Source organism: Schistocerca cancellata, chromosome 4 (assembly GCF_023864275.1).
Source record: "Schistocerca cancellata isolate TAMUIC-IGC-003103 chromosome 4, iqSchCanc2.1, whole genome shotgun sequence".
Classification (NCBI taxonomy): Eukaryota; Metazoa; Arthropoda; class Insecta; order Orthoptera; family Acrididae; genus Schistocerca; species Schistocerca cancellata.
The window spans coordinates 807,409,518-807,431,134 of NC_064629.1; the positions used below are offsets into that span (position 1 = coordinate 807,409,518).

Here is a 21,617-nt window from a genome sequence, read left to right on the forward strand (position 1 = left end):
CATCAATGTCACAACCATTCACAAAACAAGTGATGTCTGATGATCAAAGTGCACCCATATAGCTAAAAATTAAATAAAAATCTTGGTCTATCAAAAAATGGGTTGTGGCATTCGTTTTCTTCTCCAGAAGCCAAGGGCTCAATATTGTGGTGGCCAACTGAAAAGCCATGGGGAGAGAGGTCTGAAAGGGAGGGGGGACTAGGATACAAAGCAAATTCTGTCTCAAGTCTTAGAGGTGCTTGAAATCATCTGGGATCAAATTAGTTAGTCCTTTCATCACCACAGCACTCCAGCCAATTAGCCAAAAACTTCAAATTACTTGAATGCCTTCCTTATATGCCAATCTTCTTTTCACAAATGAAAACTTTGTTGAATCAAAAATTGTCTGATGGCTTTAGAGAACGAAAAGATGGCACTGATTCTTTTTAAAAGGTGAATCAAACAATTCTATGCTGAAAAGATTTTGTACTATCCTTTGCATACTGTCAGAACAACAGAAGAAAGATTATAATTTAACATTTCATTAGCAACATGGTTACTGGAGACAAAGCACAAGCTCAAATAGGGAAAATCAGCTTTGTCTTTTTAAAGAGAATCAGCCTGGTATTCACCTGCTCAGGTTACGAAAATCGAAGTAGGGAAGGTCAGACAGATATTTGAACTCCACTCTTCCTGAATTTGCAAGTGAAATTCCTTAACATAGTTGAACACTACCAGGCAAGTGCAATAGATGCACCTACACAGATGTGTGTAGATCCTCCAATTGACTGGAAGATAGTAATAGCTTCTCATGTCAAGGATTCACAGGAAGCAGCAGGGAGCCATGATGATCCACGACCACTTTATGGTCAGTCAGGGCTGGTGTACACTGCTCTGAAAAGGTTGCAAATTACCCATCTCTCTCAGCAGGATCCCAAATGGATTCAATCAAAGAGAGAGTAGGGTGATGTCAAGAAAAAGATAATTACTTCTGTGAGATGGTGGCTTCTGATGGTCCTGTGCCAGTGTTCACCTGTTGTCCAGCAATGAACTGGTGAGTGATCTTCCATGTTAGCTCTTAGTAACTCACTTATTTTGAGTGCAAGCATTTGTGCTTCCTCATGCTTCAGCTCATGTGCACAACAGTTGTGGTATGGTGGGGAGTGAGGGAAATGCATGTGCATCATGCCATCATGACAGTACATAAGAGCCACCTCTGAAATTGGACAGCATCAGTTTTGACAGCGGCACCATGTAATAGCAGCACTAGTGAGTCATAACTGTGTAGCATCAAGAATTTCTCTGCATTTCATTCTGCAGGGCAAGGAATCTTAGTGTTTCACACAAAAAGGTGGGTTTCCAAAATGTTCAGTGTATTATAAGACACCGAATAGTTTCAGGAAGTTAAATTTACAGAGGCACTACATGTCTTCCCACATCAGAGAGTACGGAAACGAAAAATATGAATGATCTGAAAATGTACAAGAGGTTTTAAAACTTAAAAAAGGAAGCTCTCAGAAGTGGAGGAGGAATAGGGAGGAGCTACAAAACTGCACTATTTTTAGTGAAGTCTTCGCATCCTTCCACAAATAGTGATTTAATAATAGAATACTTGGTAGTTGCAATTGAACATCTATGTACACTTCATGTAGAATTTTCACTATGTGCCCTTATCAAATGTGGCAATCATGTGTTCCACACAGGTTACAACAGATGCCATCCAGAGCCACCTTGCAAACTCTCTGTGAAGGTTTCGTTGCACATTCATTAGGGCTCTACGAATGTGTAGATATCACAACCACAAAGCTGGATGTGATATTCTTACCAGCATTAAAGAAAGTGTAGAAAATGTACATTTGTCAAGGAATTTATTAGTTTATGTGCCTACAGGTGGAGCACCAGTCATGTTGGGGAAACAAACCAAGAACTGGAGATTAGTGTTTAACATCCTGTCAACAAAGAGGTCATCAGAGATGGAGCACTAGCTCAGATCAGGGAAGGAAAGTGGCCATGCTTTTTTGCAGGATCCATCCCTGCATTTGCATTAACTGATTTAGGGAAATCATGGAAAACCTGAATCAGGATGGTTGGACGTGGGTTTCAACCGTCGTCCTCCCGAATGTGAGTGCAGTGTCCTAACCATTGTTCTACCCTGCTTGGTGAAACAAATCAGGATTCGATCAGGATTCGTAGCGCAACTGACTGGGAAAATAAAAAATCTTCAAGTACCAATTTGCACTGATATGCAGCTTGAAGTATCTGCAAAGTGACAGACAACATAACGCCATTCTAGGTTTCTTCAGGCATTTGCCTCAGGATCAATTTCCTTATTTACACAAGTCTCCAACCTATTCCCTGTGATGATGGAGGGGTACAGTGCTTGCTGCTTGCAGTCTTTCACTCCCTGTCTGCTTACCGAGCACATCTGCTATGAAGCTCTGTTCTACATTATACCCCATTTAACTGTTATTGAATTCCATGCTATCCACTGGCAGTCATTGTACCCATAAAATACTGATCCTGACCACAATACCCTAGCAAAGTAATCTAAGGACATGATGGCACATGGAAAGCCAAATGAGTAAACAGTTTTGAACATGGAGTTGCCCCTGTATCTGTCCTTGACAATGTCTACAATGGACTGTACTAAAACATTGTGTCTTAATTGCCCTTTGTACAACTACCACTCAGACAACTAGTGCAAAATCTGATGACAACATAGTCATATGCAAGGCGAAATAACTGCTTCCACCAAGCTAATAAGACTTCATCTCTCAAAAACGGGAACTATTTCCACATCAGTTGCTAATTAATGTATGAACCACTGTAATGTTATTTCTAACAAAAACCAACCTGTCAGCCTGACAGTCACATATTCCTCCGTACCTCTCCAAGTCCAATAAAATACTGTCTTTGCTGTCATAAGCAAGTGTCCTCTGGAACGGAAAGAAAACAAAGTTATATATGAGACTACACAAATTACAAAAAGTAAAACATCACTATTTGGGGGAGGGCTGGAAATCCAGTGTTAAGAGTGTGTGTGTGTGTGTGTGTGTGTGTGTGTGTGTGTGTGTGTGTGCGCGCGCGCACACACTTATCATGTAAGGTTGGGCTAATTTGACACAAGACAAAAGTAAACATATTTATATACTGCATTATCTGTTCCAATACATTTCAGCCACAATACAAGTCTCGATACTAGTGACACAATATCTTTAAAGTGTTACAACTTACAACTGCTTTGTTCTGTTGGAATCTTCAGCTAACACAACTCCACACAGTGATTTTTTTTACACACACACACACACACACACACACACACACACACACACACACACACACACATCGGGGAGGGGGGAAAGAGACATCCAGATGCAAAAGTTTACTTGGGAGAAGAGGGAAATAGGGAAGACTCATTCAAGATTAATATTTGAAGTTACAATGAATGATTGGACAGCTATAGCCAAATGATAAAAATATAGTATTTGAATTTTAAATAAATTTATTACATCATATGCTTTTAACATTCTAGATAAGATTTGTTTCAATGGTAAAAACACTTTCCAATTGAAAATTAAATGGGGCAGCTGCCGAACTTCAGCATGTGGTAATACAATGAACTTAGGACAAACTGCCTTGGCACTTGAAGCACATTCTTACTTTCATGTCTCTGATACAGATGCCAAATTAGCTTTTCATATGAACCTTTAAACAATTAAAAGAAAACCAACATTTCCTAGATACCTGTCAGTTTTAACACTAAGTACAGTGACTCTGTAATTCTGGTAGCAATACAGCGTGATGAGCATAGTTAAAACCAACAGTCACATTTCTCAGTCAGAGCTTTATGAGTGTTCTCCACACACTTCTTCACCCTTCTAACCATAATATGTAGCTAACAAGTTGCACTGTGCAGACCGGAAACACAGTAGGGTTCCTCACAGTGGCTGTTACATCAATCACAGTTACAGCAGAATACAATCCCATTTAAGATAAAACCATTTGAGAAATAATTCAGTACCATATTCATTCGTGTGTGGCTGGTTGAAGGTCAAAGTTTATATCAGAAGTGTTAGTGCAAAAACATCTTGCAGACTGTACACACTGCTGCCACTTGAAACTAACAGATACTAACAGACACTGGGCAAATAATTTGTCACCCCACAAGACATCATGCTAATGCCATACAAAACCACCTCCAGCCTTGTGATTTGCCTCAATTTGCCAAGGACAAGAGTCTTCATGTTTCGTCAACACGCCATATGCAGATGAAGCCACTCGATGATGATATCTCATAGCTACCAAATTGCAAGGATGCTGAGTGTTTGATTTCACTCACTGTGCCAAATCCTCCCAGACATTTTCCATGTATCTAGGTGCATACTGTGATTCATACACTCAAATGCCTTAGATAGGTCACAGAAAATAATATCCAGCACTATTTTAATATTCAATGAATGTAAAATTTTGTGAGTGAACATGCAAATGGCATTCTCAGATGACAACTCTTCTGAAATCCAAACTGTGACTTGCTGAGGATATTATTGTTGCTCAAATGACATACTATTCTAGAATACACAAACTTCTCAAAAATTTTGGAAAATTGTGTCAGTAATGAAATATGTCAGTAGATATTGACAATCATCCTATCACATTTCTTAAAGAGGGTTTTGACAATGGCATATTTGAGTCTCTCTAGAAAAACTGCTTTGAGTTAGTGTTGCATTACATATTGCAGTTAAGACAGGGCTTATTATACAGGAATAAATCTTTAGAAATATATTGGAAACTCTATCAAAATCAAAAGAGTTTTCATTTTTGAGACAAATATATAATTTTTATTAATTTCAGAATGAGAAGTTGATGGTACACTCACACGATTGAATTTTATGCGAGCTGCTTTTTTAACATAGTGCTGTGATTTTTCTATTTAATTGTTTGTCTCTATACTTTCTACTATATTTAATAAATGATTATTAAACACATAGTTGCTACCTTCCATTCAGTCCAACAGTGACACTATCCTGTTCTGTGACTGGTTGTCGATTTCTGACATTATGTGCATGTTCCTTGATTTTTTAATAACTTTTCTTAATAATTTTGGGTAGTTTGCAACTACTGCAGAATCACAACTTGTTCTTGCCATCAGATCCATTTCCCATGTCCTTTCACAAGACACTAATTCCTCTAGTGATCCATGGTTTTTTACATGGCTGTTTAACCCTCAAGCGGGCACAACTATGTATAAAGATTGCCTACCGCAAAAAACACTGTCTTGTACTGTTCCACTGTTGTTTTAAAACTGTGAGCCTGTACCTATTCCTTCATTACTGCTTTAGCTAACACAATGCTAAATTGAGCTGTCATCTGTCCAAGTGAGCATGAATAATATAAAGTAAACAGCAAGCTCAATGAGAAATAATTGCGAATCCATGCAAGAAAATGACTCAGATTATGATTTTGTGCCACAATCCCACAATGGGATAGCACTTCGAATGGGTCCTTACTTTGGGGTAAGATTGTGCACGCCAACGGAGTGATACAATGAAAGTTTATTTTATCATTGGTTAATTAAACTAACATTAAACGGTAATTTTGCTCCTATTTGTTTATTTTGGTAACATGAAGGCGGCATTCTTTACATTTTGTACAAAGTACGGCGCGTGCCCGCTCATGCTGCAAAAAACGGTGACCCGCTTGAGGGTTAGTGTCCTATCTGAATTGCTTATGTGAAAAGCTATTTTCAAATAATGGTATTAATTTCTCATGGAATAGATTACATTTTGCGTTAGCATTTGTTTCATTATAAATTTGATCCCAGGTAATTTCTTGCAAACTATTCTTAAAAATATTTGTCCTGGAGTCATTAACTATTCTAACTGAAATCCACTGAGGAGTATCCACATTGTGAGGCACTAACCATGCACCATGATCAGAGAGAGCATTTGCTACTGGTTAAACAGTCTGGCTTTAACAATTATTTTCTTGCTTCGAACTTCACAAACGAAAATATTATCACTTAGGCACCTACTGTCTTTAGCCATTCATGCTGGAATGTTGGAGAGTTAATTTCTGAAATCAAATTGTTGGATCCAAATAAGGTTTCCATATCATTTTTCCTATCAGGATCCTTTAGAAAATCTATCCTGAAGTCACCACAGACTATTAATTGCTTGCTGCTGTCCGAAAGATAGCATAGTAAGGAATCTAGATTCCTCATAAACAGTTGAAAATTTCCCATTGTGAATCTATATACAGTTACAATTAAAAGTGAGCTACTTTTCAGTATATTCACATGCACACACTATTATTTCTGCATGAGTACACTGCTCAAGTGTAATTGTCTATACGTAACTTCTCTAAACATGTGGTTATGTGGTCCTCAGATAGGTTCAGTGTATCATCTTTTCAGTGCTCTCTAAACTTCCCAGACAAGAAGCTCTTTTAGTGTTTTACTCAATCCTCTAATATTTTGAGGAAACAAGCGAACCTGTTTACACTGAATTCTTAAGCATTTTATGGGGCTCATCTGTTATTTTGACTTCTTCCAAAACAGGGTGCCTGAATACTGATTCTAACCGAAAAAAGGTACCTGTCTGACACCAATAATTACATGGATCTTGCTTTGTGTGATGGTGCCCTCCTCCGTCACCCTGTACATTTTCTGCAAGAAGTTTAACCAATCTACCTTTCCCTCTCCTGTTTAGATGTAAGTCATGTCTAGTATACATCCCCATCTTTCAATCCAATTGTAGCACATCATCCATGTCACCTCTACTGCTGTAATTACTGTCCTTAGCCAGGATGTTCCCTGCTCCCCTATTACAATAACTTGCTCTTCTTTGGCAAAATATTTGCAGAAATTTCCTATGTCCTCTGTCACATGCTTAAGGCTAATTCTTGACTTCACAATATTTGTGACTTGGTACCCTGGTCCTAATTTGTCACCTACCATCTGACCTCCACCTCTCCCATGGTTACTACCAAGCAGCAAGACTCTTTGTTTCCTACTCTCTTTTGGTGTCAACCTACACTTAGTTTGTTTGCTACAAATCTGCTGCACTCTACTGGGACCTACAGCTGAATGAGGTGCTTCGCGTCCTACTTCAGGTAACAAGTCAAATTTATTCGATACTGTAAGCTCAAATGTAGATGAAGAACTTGAAGAGCAGTTTCTCTTTCACCCACTGCTTTTTACCTTTACCCAGTTCCCACAATCTTCTTCCCCCTTCAACATATCTACTTCAAACTGTGCGTGTTCTAATTCGTCCTGAAGATCACAAACTTTGTCTCCCAGTTAGCGATTCTCTCGTCTTTTTTGCAGAGCCTATAGTTCATTGGGAGAGCCTCATGGAGATCCCCATACAATTCTCCAGTAGTCATCCATGTGAAATTCTGACCCACAGTCTACACATACCACTCCCTACTTGACTATCTTACGGCAACATCCACACTTATCACACATTGCAACACAGATAACACACTTAAAAATTGAATTAAATCACTTAACATACTTTATACAATTTTTATTATTTATGAGCCACAAAAATTATACCTACAGGCTAGCACTTCAGGTGTTTGATATAATGAACAAAGTTAATTATTCCTGCTTACAACAAGAACTCAGCACTCACTTAAGTGCAGTTTCAGTTGATTAACTTAATCACAACAGAGAGTAACTTTTAATGTAACTTTAATTTCTGCAAATTGTATGTAAAGAAATTGCTAGTGCGAAAGTTTCTAAATCCAACAACTTCAGATTCATGCTAATTTCTGGAAATATGAACTGAATAACATATGCACAAACTCCATTTAAATTGCCAGAAAGAAAAATAGAACAATTAAACAGGGTTCTCCAAGTTAACTGCATCAAAACGTAAACAATAGTGTGACAACAACTCGATCTTACTATCTCTTCATGCTTTCTGGAACAATGCATACAGAAAAGTGATACCTTTAATAGTAAGTTTAGAAAGCACACTAACACATTATTTGATGAGTAATTTGTACTAAACTAAGTGTTATTACAATCTGAATAACTTATCTTTACAAGAGCACAAAAAGTCGTACGTCTCGTCTGATGCAGGGATGCCAACCTCATATCAGGAATGTACACACGCAGCCCAGTGAACACTGCAAAATACTCGTCATGAAGATGTAGAAGAAAGGGCAACACTTAGTCACCAAGAATACTGCAATACACAAACCAGTTCACTTTTATAGTAAGCTGGACTCAATTAATGGTACAAAAAGCACTCCCAAAATATCACATAACTTCCTCTGGCCTGAACCACATATTCCACCCACTACGGGTTAAACTGCCCATTGGCAAAGTCAGTGCATTTGAAATGTTGTATCATTTGGAAAGATGCAATATCATAACTTGTTGATTTGTGCCTCCAGTCCACTATTGTGCAATTTCTGTGTTGTTAGTCCTACAACAGCTTTTTGCAAGATACCTGGCTCCAAATGTCAACTGCATACAGTTTGCTTTGCAATGTTTGCTCAGAAACTGATCAAGCTGAACCTGCATTCACTGACAGCAGCAATTCCTGTCAGGTTTGAAACAAGTTGTAACTGACCAGGATTTACAGTCACCTACGGTACCTGTCAGTTTGGCTCTTTCCACAACTACCCTCATACAGTGTTACATGGCTGTGAGTGGTACAGCATTCCTTGGAGACATGTTGGATAGTCCAGATTGATACACAAACAATTTGGGCAGCTTCATTCACTGGTTGGCCATGCACACATCCAGACACAATAACTTCTTTCCACATTGACCATGTGCTGGTTCCATAACACTGTCTGTCATACACACACCACTTAACTGGCATGACTTACGTCAGTACTGGTGGGACACTTGACTGCCTAGAACCAGATCTATACCTTGTACAACACCCCAAAGCAACCAGTGCATTTTTTTAAGAAGGTAACCAATGTTTTGTCCAATGAGCTTATAATTGGATCTTCTATACATATAATAATATTTTATTCTATTTACACACTAAAGTACAAGTTTGATAGTAACCTGGTCATAGTAAAGCAATGACACATGAAACCACTTTCCACATCCACAGTTGCCAGATGCATTTTAGCACTGTCACACAACCTCGTGAACCCATGAGCTGACAATTACTACACCTGACTGAGGCTTCACAATACCAACCACTCACCTTCCCCCCACCCCCACCCCCAGCCACTCCTCCCCCAATAAAAAAACAGGTGGAACTGTCTCTGACCCACTGCCCAGTTGCCATAATCACCCCACACTGCCACACGACACTGTCACTCCTGAGGACCTAAGGATGTGGACTCCTACTGCTGGAACAGAGACTGCTGCTGTAATCCTGCAGTCACATTTTGTAAAACCATTTTTATAGAGAAAGGGAGAATCTAGACAGTTACATGTGGCCAATGTTTTTGAAGCAGTCTGAAAAGACCATGTACAAAAGAGTGGTAATACATCTAAGTAAATTTCATTTATCATAAAAAGCAGTTTGGCTTAAAGAAAAAAGGTTAACAGAAAATTAAATTAATTGTTTTCTGTGTGAGGAACTTTCAGAGCTCAATGGTAAAGTTTTCATACTTGATTTATGCATGATTAGGCCCCCAGTAAATTTTCACAGTTGGCTTAACAATTTCTAGTTAAATCTTTTGCTCAGAAGTGGTTTGGATGTAAAGGACACATTGTAGTGGTCTCTGTGACAGTCTCACAGAAAACTGACATATACAGAAATGGAACATTTTAGTTATCTGCTGCAGGAGAACAAAACTTCTTGCAGAACAGAATTAATTTTAAAAGCACCTTACAGTTTCTCCTCTTTAATAAGTCTTTATGTCTAATACATGAGTTGTGGGCTAGATGGAAGTAATCAGTTCTACATCTGTAAATGGCCAGAGTCTGGAATATGAAAAGTGTACTTAAATGTATGTTACTGGTGTCAAAAACTACACATTCCATATTGTAACAGATAATGTAAAACCCTTATGCTTGGGCATCAAAGAACACTGTCTTAAGACTACAGTCACTGTTGTGAAACTAAGCAGCTCGAAGTCATGTGTCTCACTTCCCTCCACCACAGCCCTCTACATCCTGCAATGTTGCCACATCTGGAAATGGCTGGTCAGTTGATACAATTTGATACTTGTGTGTGGTTGAATTTCTGCAAGTCGTCAGTATGTTATTGATGTGTTTACTTTTGTGATGGGTATTACAGTAATAAATATTAGGGCTAAGCTCATCAAAACCTACTACTTACATTGAATGCTAGTTTTTCAAGCATGTGGGTAATTCCTCCAACATAGTTACCAGCATGTTTTGCTCCAGCATCAATGATAACTGTAAGAAAACACAGAAATGTCATTTAAAGAAAATCTTAATATTTGTACATGGTAGTGTATACAGAAAAGACTGTAAATTATAAATTTTGTACTAAAAATAAATGCAAATATGAGTTCATTAGTCATGAAATGTTTGCTTTCTTGAGAGAACTGAGTCTAGTTACAGGGAAGGATTATGATACTCGGAGAGATGCATGAGGAATTATCTCCCTAAAGTAATGATAAATAGTATTTTTCACATCTATTCCTCAAAATTCAGTAACAGTTCTCTCCTAATTTTCAACTTTAGAGAAGAATGCATTGAGTGATACAGCCACTCTATTGTAGATGGTTTACATTCCCCTCAATATCCACTGCCAATAATGAAATGCACACACTAGACTGCTATATACATATATTCTCCACTATTCAGCTTGCAACTTATCAGATTTTCTGTAATGGAATTTCTTTATTATTCAACATTTTAATTAAAATCATTTCAGCACTTTAGACAAAAGATAAATAAACTGTATCCCCTGTTACTGTGAGGAACAAGCAATCAACAACACATTACCTGCTGTTTACACAGCATCAAAAATTCAACTACGAAAATTGAAATTCAACACAAAAAATAATTAAGATATATTAAAAAGAATTACTCTACTTCCCTGATGTTCACAGAACATTGTACATAATTCTCAACTACAGCACCTCCCGTGGTTGTGATTTGCTCTATTGTGGAAACACAACCTATAGCTGTTGCATGCAGTTATTACTTTGTACTTAATGAGGAACAGGGGTGGCTCATGGGACTTTGCAGTTGAGCCCGACATACGGGGCGCGCTCTGTCCAGTGACGCATCTCTCCGCCCCATCGCTTCCCCAGCAAACCAAGCTGATTACTTATCTGCCCAAACCAATTGCTCTGCAAAGCCATGTATTTATTCTCCTCTACTGTTATTTCAATTAACTATCTATGGGCAGGTTGTCATTGGATTCAGTGACTGTTCAAGCTTGTATGCTTTATTATAGCACTAGTTGATTTTTTTTTTTTTTTTTTTTTTACCTCTAATCAGTTACAGAATCCACATGGGTATTTTTTATGTTTAGAAGGGTGTATGTGACAGCAATAACAATTATAAAATATCTTAACTTATGACAGATTCTTCTAATGGACACTTCTTAATTTCCAAGTAACACAAATCAAGCATACACTGACAGAATTGCATTTTTGTATGCCAGTTTTGCTGGTAATCACAATGTAAGAACCCATTGACAAATAGTAGAAATCACTTTGTCAATGACTCTTATTTTCTCCCAATAAGTTTCTAGTCGTTGAAAGCAGAAGCAATGTGCACTGTAGAAAAGGCAATGTGCTGCAGTGGCAAATACTGTGAGCAGAGTGCACAGTGCAGTGGGCTGGTGGGACGACGCCTGTGTCGCAGCTGGCTGCACTCACAAGAGGATAGCACCACCAAATTTATGGTACATTCAGGACTTGGCCAGGAGTGAAAGTGACAGAAGTGGCAGCTCCAGATGGGCAAGCATTTATAAGTAATAGCATTAATTATGCAAGGCAGGCAAGACATGAGCCGTTTATGTTACCGTATGTGGGAGGTAGCGGTTGGTGCAGCGGAAAGAGCACAAAATGGTAATTTGAGGATTGTTGGGTAAAGGCCCTAGTCAGAAAGTTTTCTTTTTTATTTCCAGTTTTTATATTACTTATACTGCAAACAAACAGAAATAATGCTCAGTATACTGCATTTATTAATATTTTCATAAAAGGCAAGAAAAGGAAATGTAAAGGAAAATTTGGGATGGCAATAAATTTCCAAGAAAGGATTGTACTTACAGCATCCACAGTGACTCAAGGGACTGTAACTAATGCATACAGGACTTCGTATTCTATTAGTTTCATTCTGACCTTCGAGCAGCTTTTGCCAGCTGCATGCGAACAATAGGTATTCAGTACAGGTAAAATCAGCTCATCAAGAGATGGAAAACAAATCACAGTCAGAGAAGACTGTATCAAAATACATTCCATTGTATATCACCAACTACCCTTGCCAATACTCGGTGAAATTATGTGTACAGGTCGTTTGCTGCCAAACTGTGCGATGAGAGAGAACTTTTTATGAACGTAAACGAAGTTTGTTTATCTGTGGAAACTTCAAAATAATCACTTAATTGTAAAAATGCCACATTTATAATGTGTGCAAGATGCTTCCTCTGTTTCTAAGATGACTACTGGCTCAGCATGTGTAAATCATTAACTATAAAAACAATTAAAGTACTTCCTGGAAATGTGTTTGCAATGCCAAATTTTCCTTTGCCTGTCCTTTTCATGTCTTTGATGAAAATATTAATAAGGACAATGTACTGAATATTATTTTGGTTTACTTGCAGTGAAGTAAAAAAAAAAAATTGGAAAAAAAAGAGGTTTCTGCATACGTACTCAAACCCACGACCCTCGTATTACCGTCCTGTACTCTTAATCATTGTGCCATCCACTGCCTGTAACTACACTAACAGAAATGGCTTATGCTTTGCCTGACCAGTGCCAAAAACTACTATTTTTTCCTAAACCCTCGTCCATCTGGAGCTCCCACTTCTGTCACTTTCATTATGCCCAAGCCCTGCACACACCATAAATCTGAATGAAATTAATGATGACAAGCAGACACAGTCCTCTTGCCAGTCCCCTTGCGGGCCAGCCAGCCTAGTCCATGGATTATATAGCACAGCGAGCGAGACACATGCTGGATGGGTTGAAACCACCATACGGTGCGTGGCGGAGGGTATCTCATGCCACAACTAGCATCTTCTCTCCCTGTTCCACTCCCAAACAGAATGAGGGAAAAATGACTGCCTATATGCCTCTGTACGAGCCCTAATCTCTCTTATCTTATCTTTGTGGTCTTTCCGCAAAATGTAAGTTGTGGCAGTAAAATTGTACTGCAGTCAGCCTCAAATGCTGGTTCTCTAAATTTCCTCAGTAGCGATTCACAAAAAAAAATGCCTTCTTTCCTCTATAGACTCCCACCCGAGTTCCTGAAGCATTTCCATAACACTCGCGTGATGATCAAACCTACCAGTAACAAATCTAGCAGCCCGCCTCTGAATTGCTTCTATGTCCTCCCTTAATCCAACCTGATAGGGATCCCAAACGCTCGAGCAGTACTCAAGAATAGGTTGTATTAGTGTTTTATAAGCGGTCTCCTTTACAGATGAACCACATCTTCCCAAAATTCTACCAATGAATCGAAGACAACTATCGGCCTTCCCCACAACTGAGATCACATGCTTGTCCCGCTTCATATTGCTCTGCAATGTTACGCCCAAATATTTAATTGACGTGACTGTGTCAAGTGCTACACTACTAATGGAGTATTCAAACATTACAGGATTCTTTTTCCTATTCATCTGCATTAATTTACATTTATCTATATTTAGAGTTAGCTGCCATTCTTTACACCAATCACAAATCCTGTCCAAGTCATCTTGTATCCTCCATCTAAAAGATCATTTATATAGATAGAAAACAACAGCAGACCTACCACACTTCCCTGGGGCACTCCAGATGATACTCTCACCTCCAATGAACACTCACCATCGAGGACAACGTACTGGGTTCTATTACTTAAGAAGTCTTCGAGCCACTCACATACTTGGGAACCAATCCCATATGCTCGTACCTTAGTTAGGAGTCTGCTCAGCTAATCCCGTGCAGCCATCATGAATCCCTTAACTAAGTTCTGAAAAATGGGGTACCTTGCAACTGGACCACTGAATGTGATGCGGTGATGAATAAATTAAAGATGCTTTGACAATCTACTGACTAGTTTATCCAGATTTTTAAAAAGCATTTATTCTGTCATGTTACACTAGTGATTACCCAGCTGGCTGTGTTCTGAGTCAGGAATAATACGGGGTCGAGAAACCAGTTGGTTACATATCCCATCAGCTTAACAAAGCAGAAAGTAAATACAGTACAGCTTAGAAAAAATTGCTGGTCCTGATATTTCCGGTACTACCTTTACAGTAGATGTTTCACGGTAATCTCTGGTCATACTGCCTTATTATGGATACTAAATTTAAAAGACCCAGGTAGTAGACAGAGATGACGGGACTTAACTCTTTTCAACAGCAAGTGCCGCTCAACACTGTGAACTTTATTTTCCACTCTGATGACGAGACTAATTCAACATGATTTTTCATAGCCCTCACATGCTCCATTCTTGAATCCGACTTTACTAGGCATCAATGCTGCGTCTTACTGCTATTATTACGTTCAAGTTAGAAGGTGCAAAATGGCTAGTTCTTCACGCTCAGTCCTTTCTGGGGAAGAGCTTGTAGAGGTATGTGTAAGTGAAAATGGGAGTGACAATGATTTTGATGACAGTGATTTATTTGTAAAGAACTTGCGTGAAAGGACAATGGAAACAGTCCACTCTGAAGAGTTTCAGAAACTATCACACAATGAAAAGTTTTGTATTTGAATGCTTATGTAAATTTATTTGAATGAAAGTGCACCTTTTGTTTTAATGTACACCCTAATTGTTGGTCAGTGGTCTAACTGTTTCCACAAAGAAACTCAAGCAATGTTCTGTGACATGCTCACAGCCTGGGTGGCAGCTATTTAAATAAGAGTGCATGGAAACGCCCTGTACCTGCATTGTGGAGCGCATTATGAGTTCCGTCTCAAATCTGGCAAGCTACATTGAAACATTGATGCGCTGAGCTGTAAAGTCTGTATGTTACATGCAGCCAAGACACAGGTTGCCCAGTGAAGGAGTCCCTGATTTCAAAATCAAATATTTCAGAAACTAAGATTGAGAGGCAAATGTTACAAGACGTATATTTACTGTGGAAGCTGTAAGAGTTTTATACATAAGTTTTGAAATAGCTCAAAAAGCTGCTAACAGAGGGCGCTGTCACCTGTGCGCCTCATACATTATCAGCGTGCAGTGTATACACTGTGTGAGTGCAGATCAGTCCCTGGCTAATTCTTCCTGAGTCATGGTTACAGTTTAACCTGATGCTGCCCTACCAAAGTGAAACACTGTGAGTGATAACGCGTTCACATTGCTCAAGGCAGAGGATCAATGTAAAGACTGGTCTTCTGGCATCGCCCATTCACCCTCTGACTGGACAGGGTCTGAGCAGGCACAGGGGGGAGGGGAGGTTGACCAGTTATTGGGAGCTCCAACATTAGGCATGTTATGGAGCAGATAGCATTCAGGGCTGGGAAGCAAGCCAATGTGCACTCAGTACGTATGCCATGGGACCCTCATCTGAGATGTGGAGGCAGTCTTGCCTGCAGTTATCAAGTGTGCAAGGTGCAGTTGTCTGCAAGTTGTGGCTCATGTTGGCACCAACAACGCCTGTCGCATGGGTTCTGAGGCCATCCACAGTTCATACAGGCAACTGGCGGAAGTGGTGAACGCTGTTGGCTTCAAGGTCTCAACCAAAGGATTCGTCCACCCTGTGATGGTCTTGGCTGCAGATTTCTAGCCCTGTGTTATAGGTTGGGGATTTGTAGGACTCCCTTGATAGTTCAGGGGAGCACTACATAAAGGAAGCAGTTACTCGGGTAGGAGAGTACTTGTGGAATGCACATGGAGGTTTTTTAGGCTAGGCGGTAATTTCAAGTATTCTGATGAACACTCACTAGTCAATACGCAAGCAAGGGAAGTCAGACCAGTTTCACAGTACAGACACTTCTACAGACAAAATTTTCTCAGTAAATTGTCGAAGTATTTGTAACAAAATTCCCAAATTTACTGCCATCCAGCAATGGTTCGCAGTGAAATTATTCTCGGGACCAAGAGCTGGGTGAAACCCGAAGTGGAAAGCTTTGGGATATTTAGCAAGCCATGGAACGTATATTGGAAAGACAGATTAGAGGCCATAGGAGAGGGAGTGTTTACTGCAGTTGACAAAAACATTATCTCTGTAGAGGTCAAAGTTGAGCGTGAATACAAACTTATCTGGTTGCGGGTAACAGGTCTAGGTGAAACCAAGTTAATTTTTGAATGTTTTTACCAGCCACCCGATTATACTGTGATGGTTCATTGTCGAGGATACAGACAGACAGTCATGTGAAGTACGTTTGAACACGTTTTCTGAGAACTGTCTTGAGCAGCTAGTTCGGTAGCCCACACGCAATGGAAATATCTTAGACCTTGTAGCTACACATAAGGGCGGACCTTATTGACAACACCAGTATAGAAACGAGGATTAGGGATCATGATGTTATTGTAGCAACTATGGTTATGAAAGTTAATAAATCAGTCAAGCTAGGGGAGTATTTCTGCTAGAAAGAGCAGATATGTAGTTGTTAGCTTCTTAGCATCTCACTTAGACAGTGAATTGATATCACTTAGTTCCAGTAAGATGGACATAGCAGAATTATGGGCAAAGCTTAAACAAATTGTAAATTGTGGTCTGCAGAACTACATGCTTAGTAAGAGGATTTATGATGGGAAAAATTCACCACGGTTTAACAACAAAATTCGGGAAATTCTGAGGAAGCAGAGGCTGTTGCAATCTCAGTTCAACACAGTAAGTGCAAATGACAACAAGCAAAGGTTAGTAGAGATTCGTGCATCTGTGGAAAGATCTATGTGCGAAGCACACAACTACTAGCACCATCATACCTTAGCAAAAGTTCTGGCAGAGAAATCAAGAAAACTTCAGGTTGTATGTAAAATCGCTAAGTAGGTCTACGCCTTCCATTCAGCCATTTGTTGACCAGTCTGGTGTAACAGTTGAAGACAGCAAAAAGGAAGCCAAAGTTTTAAATTTCAAATTAAAGATATCATTCGCGCAGGAGAATCCTACAAACAAATCATTGTTTGACTATCAAACAGAATCCCATATGGGTGACATAGTAATAATCATCCCTGATGTAGAGAAAGAACTGAAAGAGTTGAAAACAAATAAGTGACCTGGTCTGGATGGAATCCCAATTCAGTTTTCAAAGATTACTCTATGGCTCTAGCCCCTTACTTAGCTCACATTTATTGTCAACCTCAGATCCCACAAAAAGTCCCAGGTGACTGGAAAAAATTGCAGGTGACTGCTGTGTAAAAGAAGGTTACAAGAACAGGCCCGCAAAATTACAGACCAATGTCCCTAATATAAGTTTGCTGCAGAATCCTTGCACATATTCTCAGTTAGAATATAATAAATTTTCTTGAGACTGACAAGCTTATGTCAACAGTTACACAGCTCTACAATATGGGCAGAAAAAAATCTGATTCAGCTATTCCAACATTTCATTATGTGGAACCATGGTAGACAGCAATACCACATCAAAACTGACTAATATGTCCTTCATAATAATGTTGTCAATAACTTGGCAGTCGAATAGGTGGGTGAACCAACGGCACAACATTTTCTTCATGAATTTTTGGCAACCCATTAAGTACTGGTAGAAGCACAGCTGAATTGAACTGTTCTTTCTCAGCACCCTGTTCAACTGACAAAGTTCTGAGAACTTTGTGATTGGGGTACTTACTCATCTTACTTTATAGCGCCACCCACAAAAAAAGTAATGTGTTATAAAAATGTTAGTGGATAGAGTGAGGAACATCTGTGAACTGGAGCTGCTCAACATAGAACTGGAATGTCTCACCAGTGTGTCACTAAAGAATGGACATTCACTGCTGAGCTAAAACAGAGCATTCGGACAGCCACAGAAGGTTCACAGTGATGTGTAGGTGTCTGCAAAATCCAAGGTTTTCCTGCTATTCATAAATGATGTTACTGACCACATTGGAAAGATCTTGACGAAACAGTATATCACTGTAACCTACAAACCCACTCACAAGATACAAGAACACCTTAATATGGCCAAGGATGCTGGAAAATCACTGGAAAAAGTAGAAATTTACAGGATACCATGTACATCTACATCTACATCCATACTCCACAAGCCACCTGACGGTGTGTGGCGGAGGGTACCTTAAGTACCTCTATCGGTTCTCCCTTCTATTCCAGGATCGTATTGTTCATGGAAAGAAAGATTGTCGGTATGCCTCTGTGTGGGCTCTAATCTCTCTGATTTTATCCTCATGGTCTCTTCGCAAGATATGCATAGGAGGGAGCAATATACTGCTTGACTCCTCAGTGAAGGTATGTTCTCGAAACTTCAACAAAAGCCCGTACCAAGCTACTGAGTGTCTCTCTTGCAGAGTCTTCCACTGGAGTTTATCTATGATCTCTGAAATGCTTTCACGACTACTAAATGCTCCTGTAACAAAGTGCGCTGCTCTCCGTTGGATCTTCTCTACCTCCTCTATCAACCCTATCTGGTACGGATCCCACACCGGTGAGCAGTATTCCAGCAGTGGGTGAACAAGTGTACTGTAACCTACTTCCTTTGTTTTCAGACTGCATTTCCTTAGGATTCTTCCAATGAATCTCAGTTTGGTGTCTGCTTTACCAATGATTAATTTTATATGGTCATTCCATTTTAAATCACTCCTAATGCCTACTCCCAGATAATTTACGGAATTAACTGCTTCCAGTTGCTGACCTGCTATATTGTAGCTAAATGATAAAGTATCTCTCTTTCTATGTATTCGCAGCACATTACACTTGTCTACATTGAGATTCAATTGCCATTCCCTGCACCATGCGTCAATTCATTGCAGATCCTCCTGCATTTCAGTACAATTTTCCATTGTTACAACCTCTCAATATACTACAGCATCATCAGCAAAAAGCCTCAGTGAACTTCCTATGTGAACCACAAGGTCATTTATATATATTGTGAATAGCAACGGTCCTACGACACTCCCCTGCGGCATACATGAAATTACTCTTACTTCGGAACACTTCTCTCCATTGAGAATGACATGCTGCATTCTGTTATCTAGGAACTCTTCAATTCAATCACACAATTGGTCTTATAGTCCATATGCTACATTGGTACTACTAAAAAAAGATCAAGAAACTACTATAAGAACACAAAAGAAACTGCTGAAGGGGAGAGGCTCACAGAACAGCTGTTTCAGAATGTGCTTTGCAGCCAGGAGACCACTGGATTCAATTTGCTAAGACTCAAGCACTGGCAGCCACAAATGGATACTATGAAAGACTATACAGTGGCCATAGAGATTACTAAACACCACAGTAATTTTAAGTGTAAGGGGAGGGTGTGAAACTAAATGGTATTTTGAGTCCAGTGCTGAAGAAGGTGTATGTACCAGTCTTCCACCACAGTGTGATAGCAATAACGGGTGACAGCAACCGGCAACAGCCAACCACGCACAGATGCATTCAAGCAATCATTCTTCCCATACTCCACACATTAGCGGAATGGAAAAAGTCTTGATAATTAGTGCATGCCATGCACTTCATAGTGGTTTGCAGAGAATTGATGTAGATTTAGATGTTGAAGGGAACTGCGTGGAATGCACATTTGGAGTCGTGTACCTCACAAAAAACCATTTCCTAATACGACAAATGAAGCAAAAAGACTTCAATGGGACAAACAAGGAAGAAACTAGAGAGAAGCTGTCTGGATAAGTTGTGATTTTGCCTCTTTTCAAATGATGCATGGTGATACATGCACCGACAGTCCACTGAGGCATTTAGCCTGCTGTGTGTAAGAGACGTAGTTCTGGCCAGAGGTTGCTCTGGATGTTTTTGGGATGTTACTCATACAATAACTTGCACCAATTCATTCGGGTTTCTGTGAACATAATTCAGGATCTTTATTTCAACATTCTCAGTTTGCAAGTGTTGATATTTCTTCTACATCTTGATGAGGATACTCCCACAGGCATATATGTTGAAAGGGTTCTGGGAAAGTACAGTGCATCTGTAAAATAATTTGCATGTGAGGTGTTAGTGCGGCAGATTCTAGACTATTGGTCCTGCGTTTGGAGTCCTTATCAAGAAGGCACAACAACTGACATCAAAAAAATTCAGAGGCACTGCTAAGATCATTACAGCATAGTATAACAACTATGTTAGGTGAATTCAGAGAAACTGTGGTCAAAGAAGACTGTGAGACCAATTTGCTGCCATCATCATACATCTCCTGTAGAATCATGATAATAAGTGCAAAGTGATTAGGGTACATACAGAGGCATACAGTCAGTCAGTTTTCCTTCAGTCAAGACACAAATGAAATCAGACAAAAAGAATCGCTCATATTGATATGAAGTGCCCTCAGCCATGCACTGTACAGTGGCTTGAGGAGAATATATGCAGGTCTAAATTGGGCTTGAGTTTTCAAAACAGGAAGTCACACCTCTTCATGGGAGCAAGCAGAAACTGGGTTTTAGTTCAGTTAGTAGCAAGCCAGTGTGTGTATTAGAACTTCGAAAAACCTTCAACTGCCCCCCCCCCCCCCCCTTGAAGATGTCCTCCACAGAAGGGAACAAAACATAAACTTTCAATGAGAAATTCATTCACAAACAGCATAATAGCAGGGTATATTTTAATCAGTGTGGCACTTCCAGTCATGAAAGTTTACATTTTATGAGTTTACTTCTACAGGTGAAAAACTACTTTCAGTTACTTCTCTAAGAATGATATGCTGGAGCCTATGTATCAACACAAACTTAACTGCCAATTGCATTGTAAGTACTAGTAGTTGCAAACTAAGACTTTGGTCTTCTGTTGTGATTATATGACATTAGACATACAAAGAGCCAAGATTCCTCTGAAGTGTAAAGTCTACACTGGCAGGGTGACTTAACAAAAACTGGAGAAAACAAATAATAACCAACATGAAAAAGCAGCCACTTGCACCTCGTCTCAGACACAAAGAACTCAACATAGGAGGGACAGTCAAAGTTTTAATTATCACCCTAAAAAAAGTTGAATAATTATTTTTTATCTGTTTGCAGGTACATGTCTGCAGTACTGCAAGAATTCATGCCAAGTTGGTGGAAATGCATGGCAGCAATACACCACCATACGACACAGTGGTTTCCTGGCACAGAGAGTTCCAGTATGGTCAAACAAGGATGATTAATGCAGTGGCAGACCATGTCTCTGTGAAGAACTGGGAATCGCAACAGAATTTCGCAATTAGATGCACAACATTTGGAACATGACACAGGTCACCACCCACTGGATTCTGTGAAAAATCACACGCATTCAAGAAGACTGCCAAACTGAGGCAGCACTGGAAATGTTGCAGCTGTGTCAGGACAATCCATATGACTTCTTTAGCCACCTAATCAGCATGGGCGAGTGGTAGGTGTATCAATATGACCCCAAGACAAATGAGTGCAGGAAGCAGTGGAAACATTGGTTCGTCACTGCTTAAATAGGTGAAGACCTAAACATCAT

General features: G+C 39.5%; 1 protein-coding gene across 1 annotated transcript in view; it reads right to left on the minus strand.

Moving 5' to 3' along the window:
- LOC126184758 (mitochondrial-processing peptidase subunit alpha) overlaps positions 1–21,617 on the minus strand; it is a 110,404-nt gene that overhangs the window by 79,025 nt on the left and 9,762 nt on the right. Inside the window, exons 3-4 of the mRNA XM_049927305.1 lie at positions 10,242–10,321; positions 2,833–2,915 (exon numbers count right to left, since the gene is read on the minus strand). Of these exons, the coding sequence (XP_049783262.1) occupies positions 2,833–2,915; positions 10,242–10,321 (163 nt within the window). The remainder of the gene's footprint in view (positions 1–2,832; positions 2,916–10,241; positions 10,322–21,617) is intronic.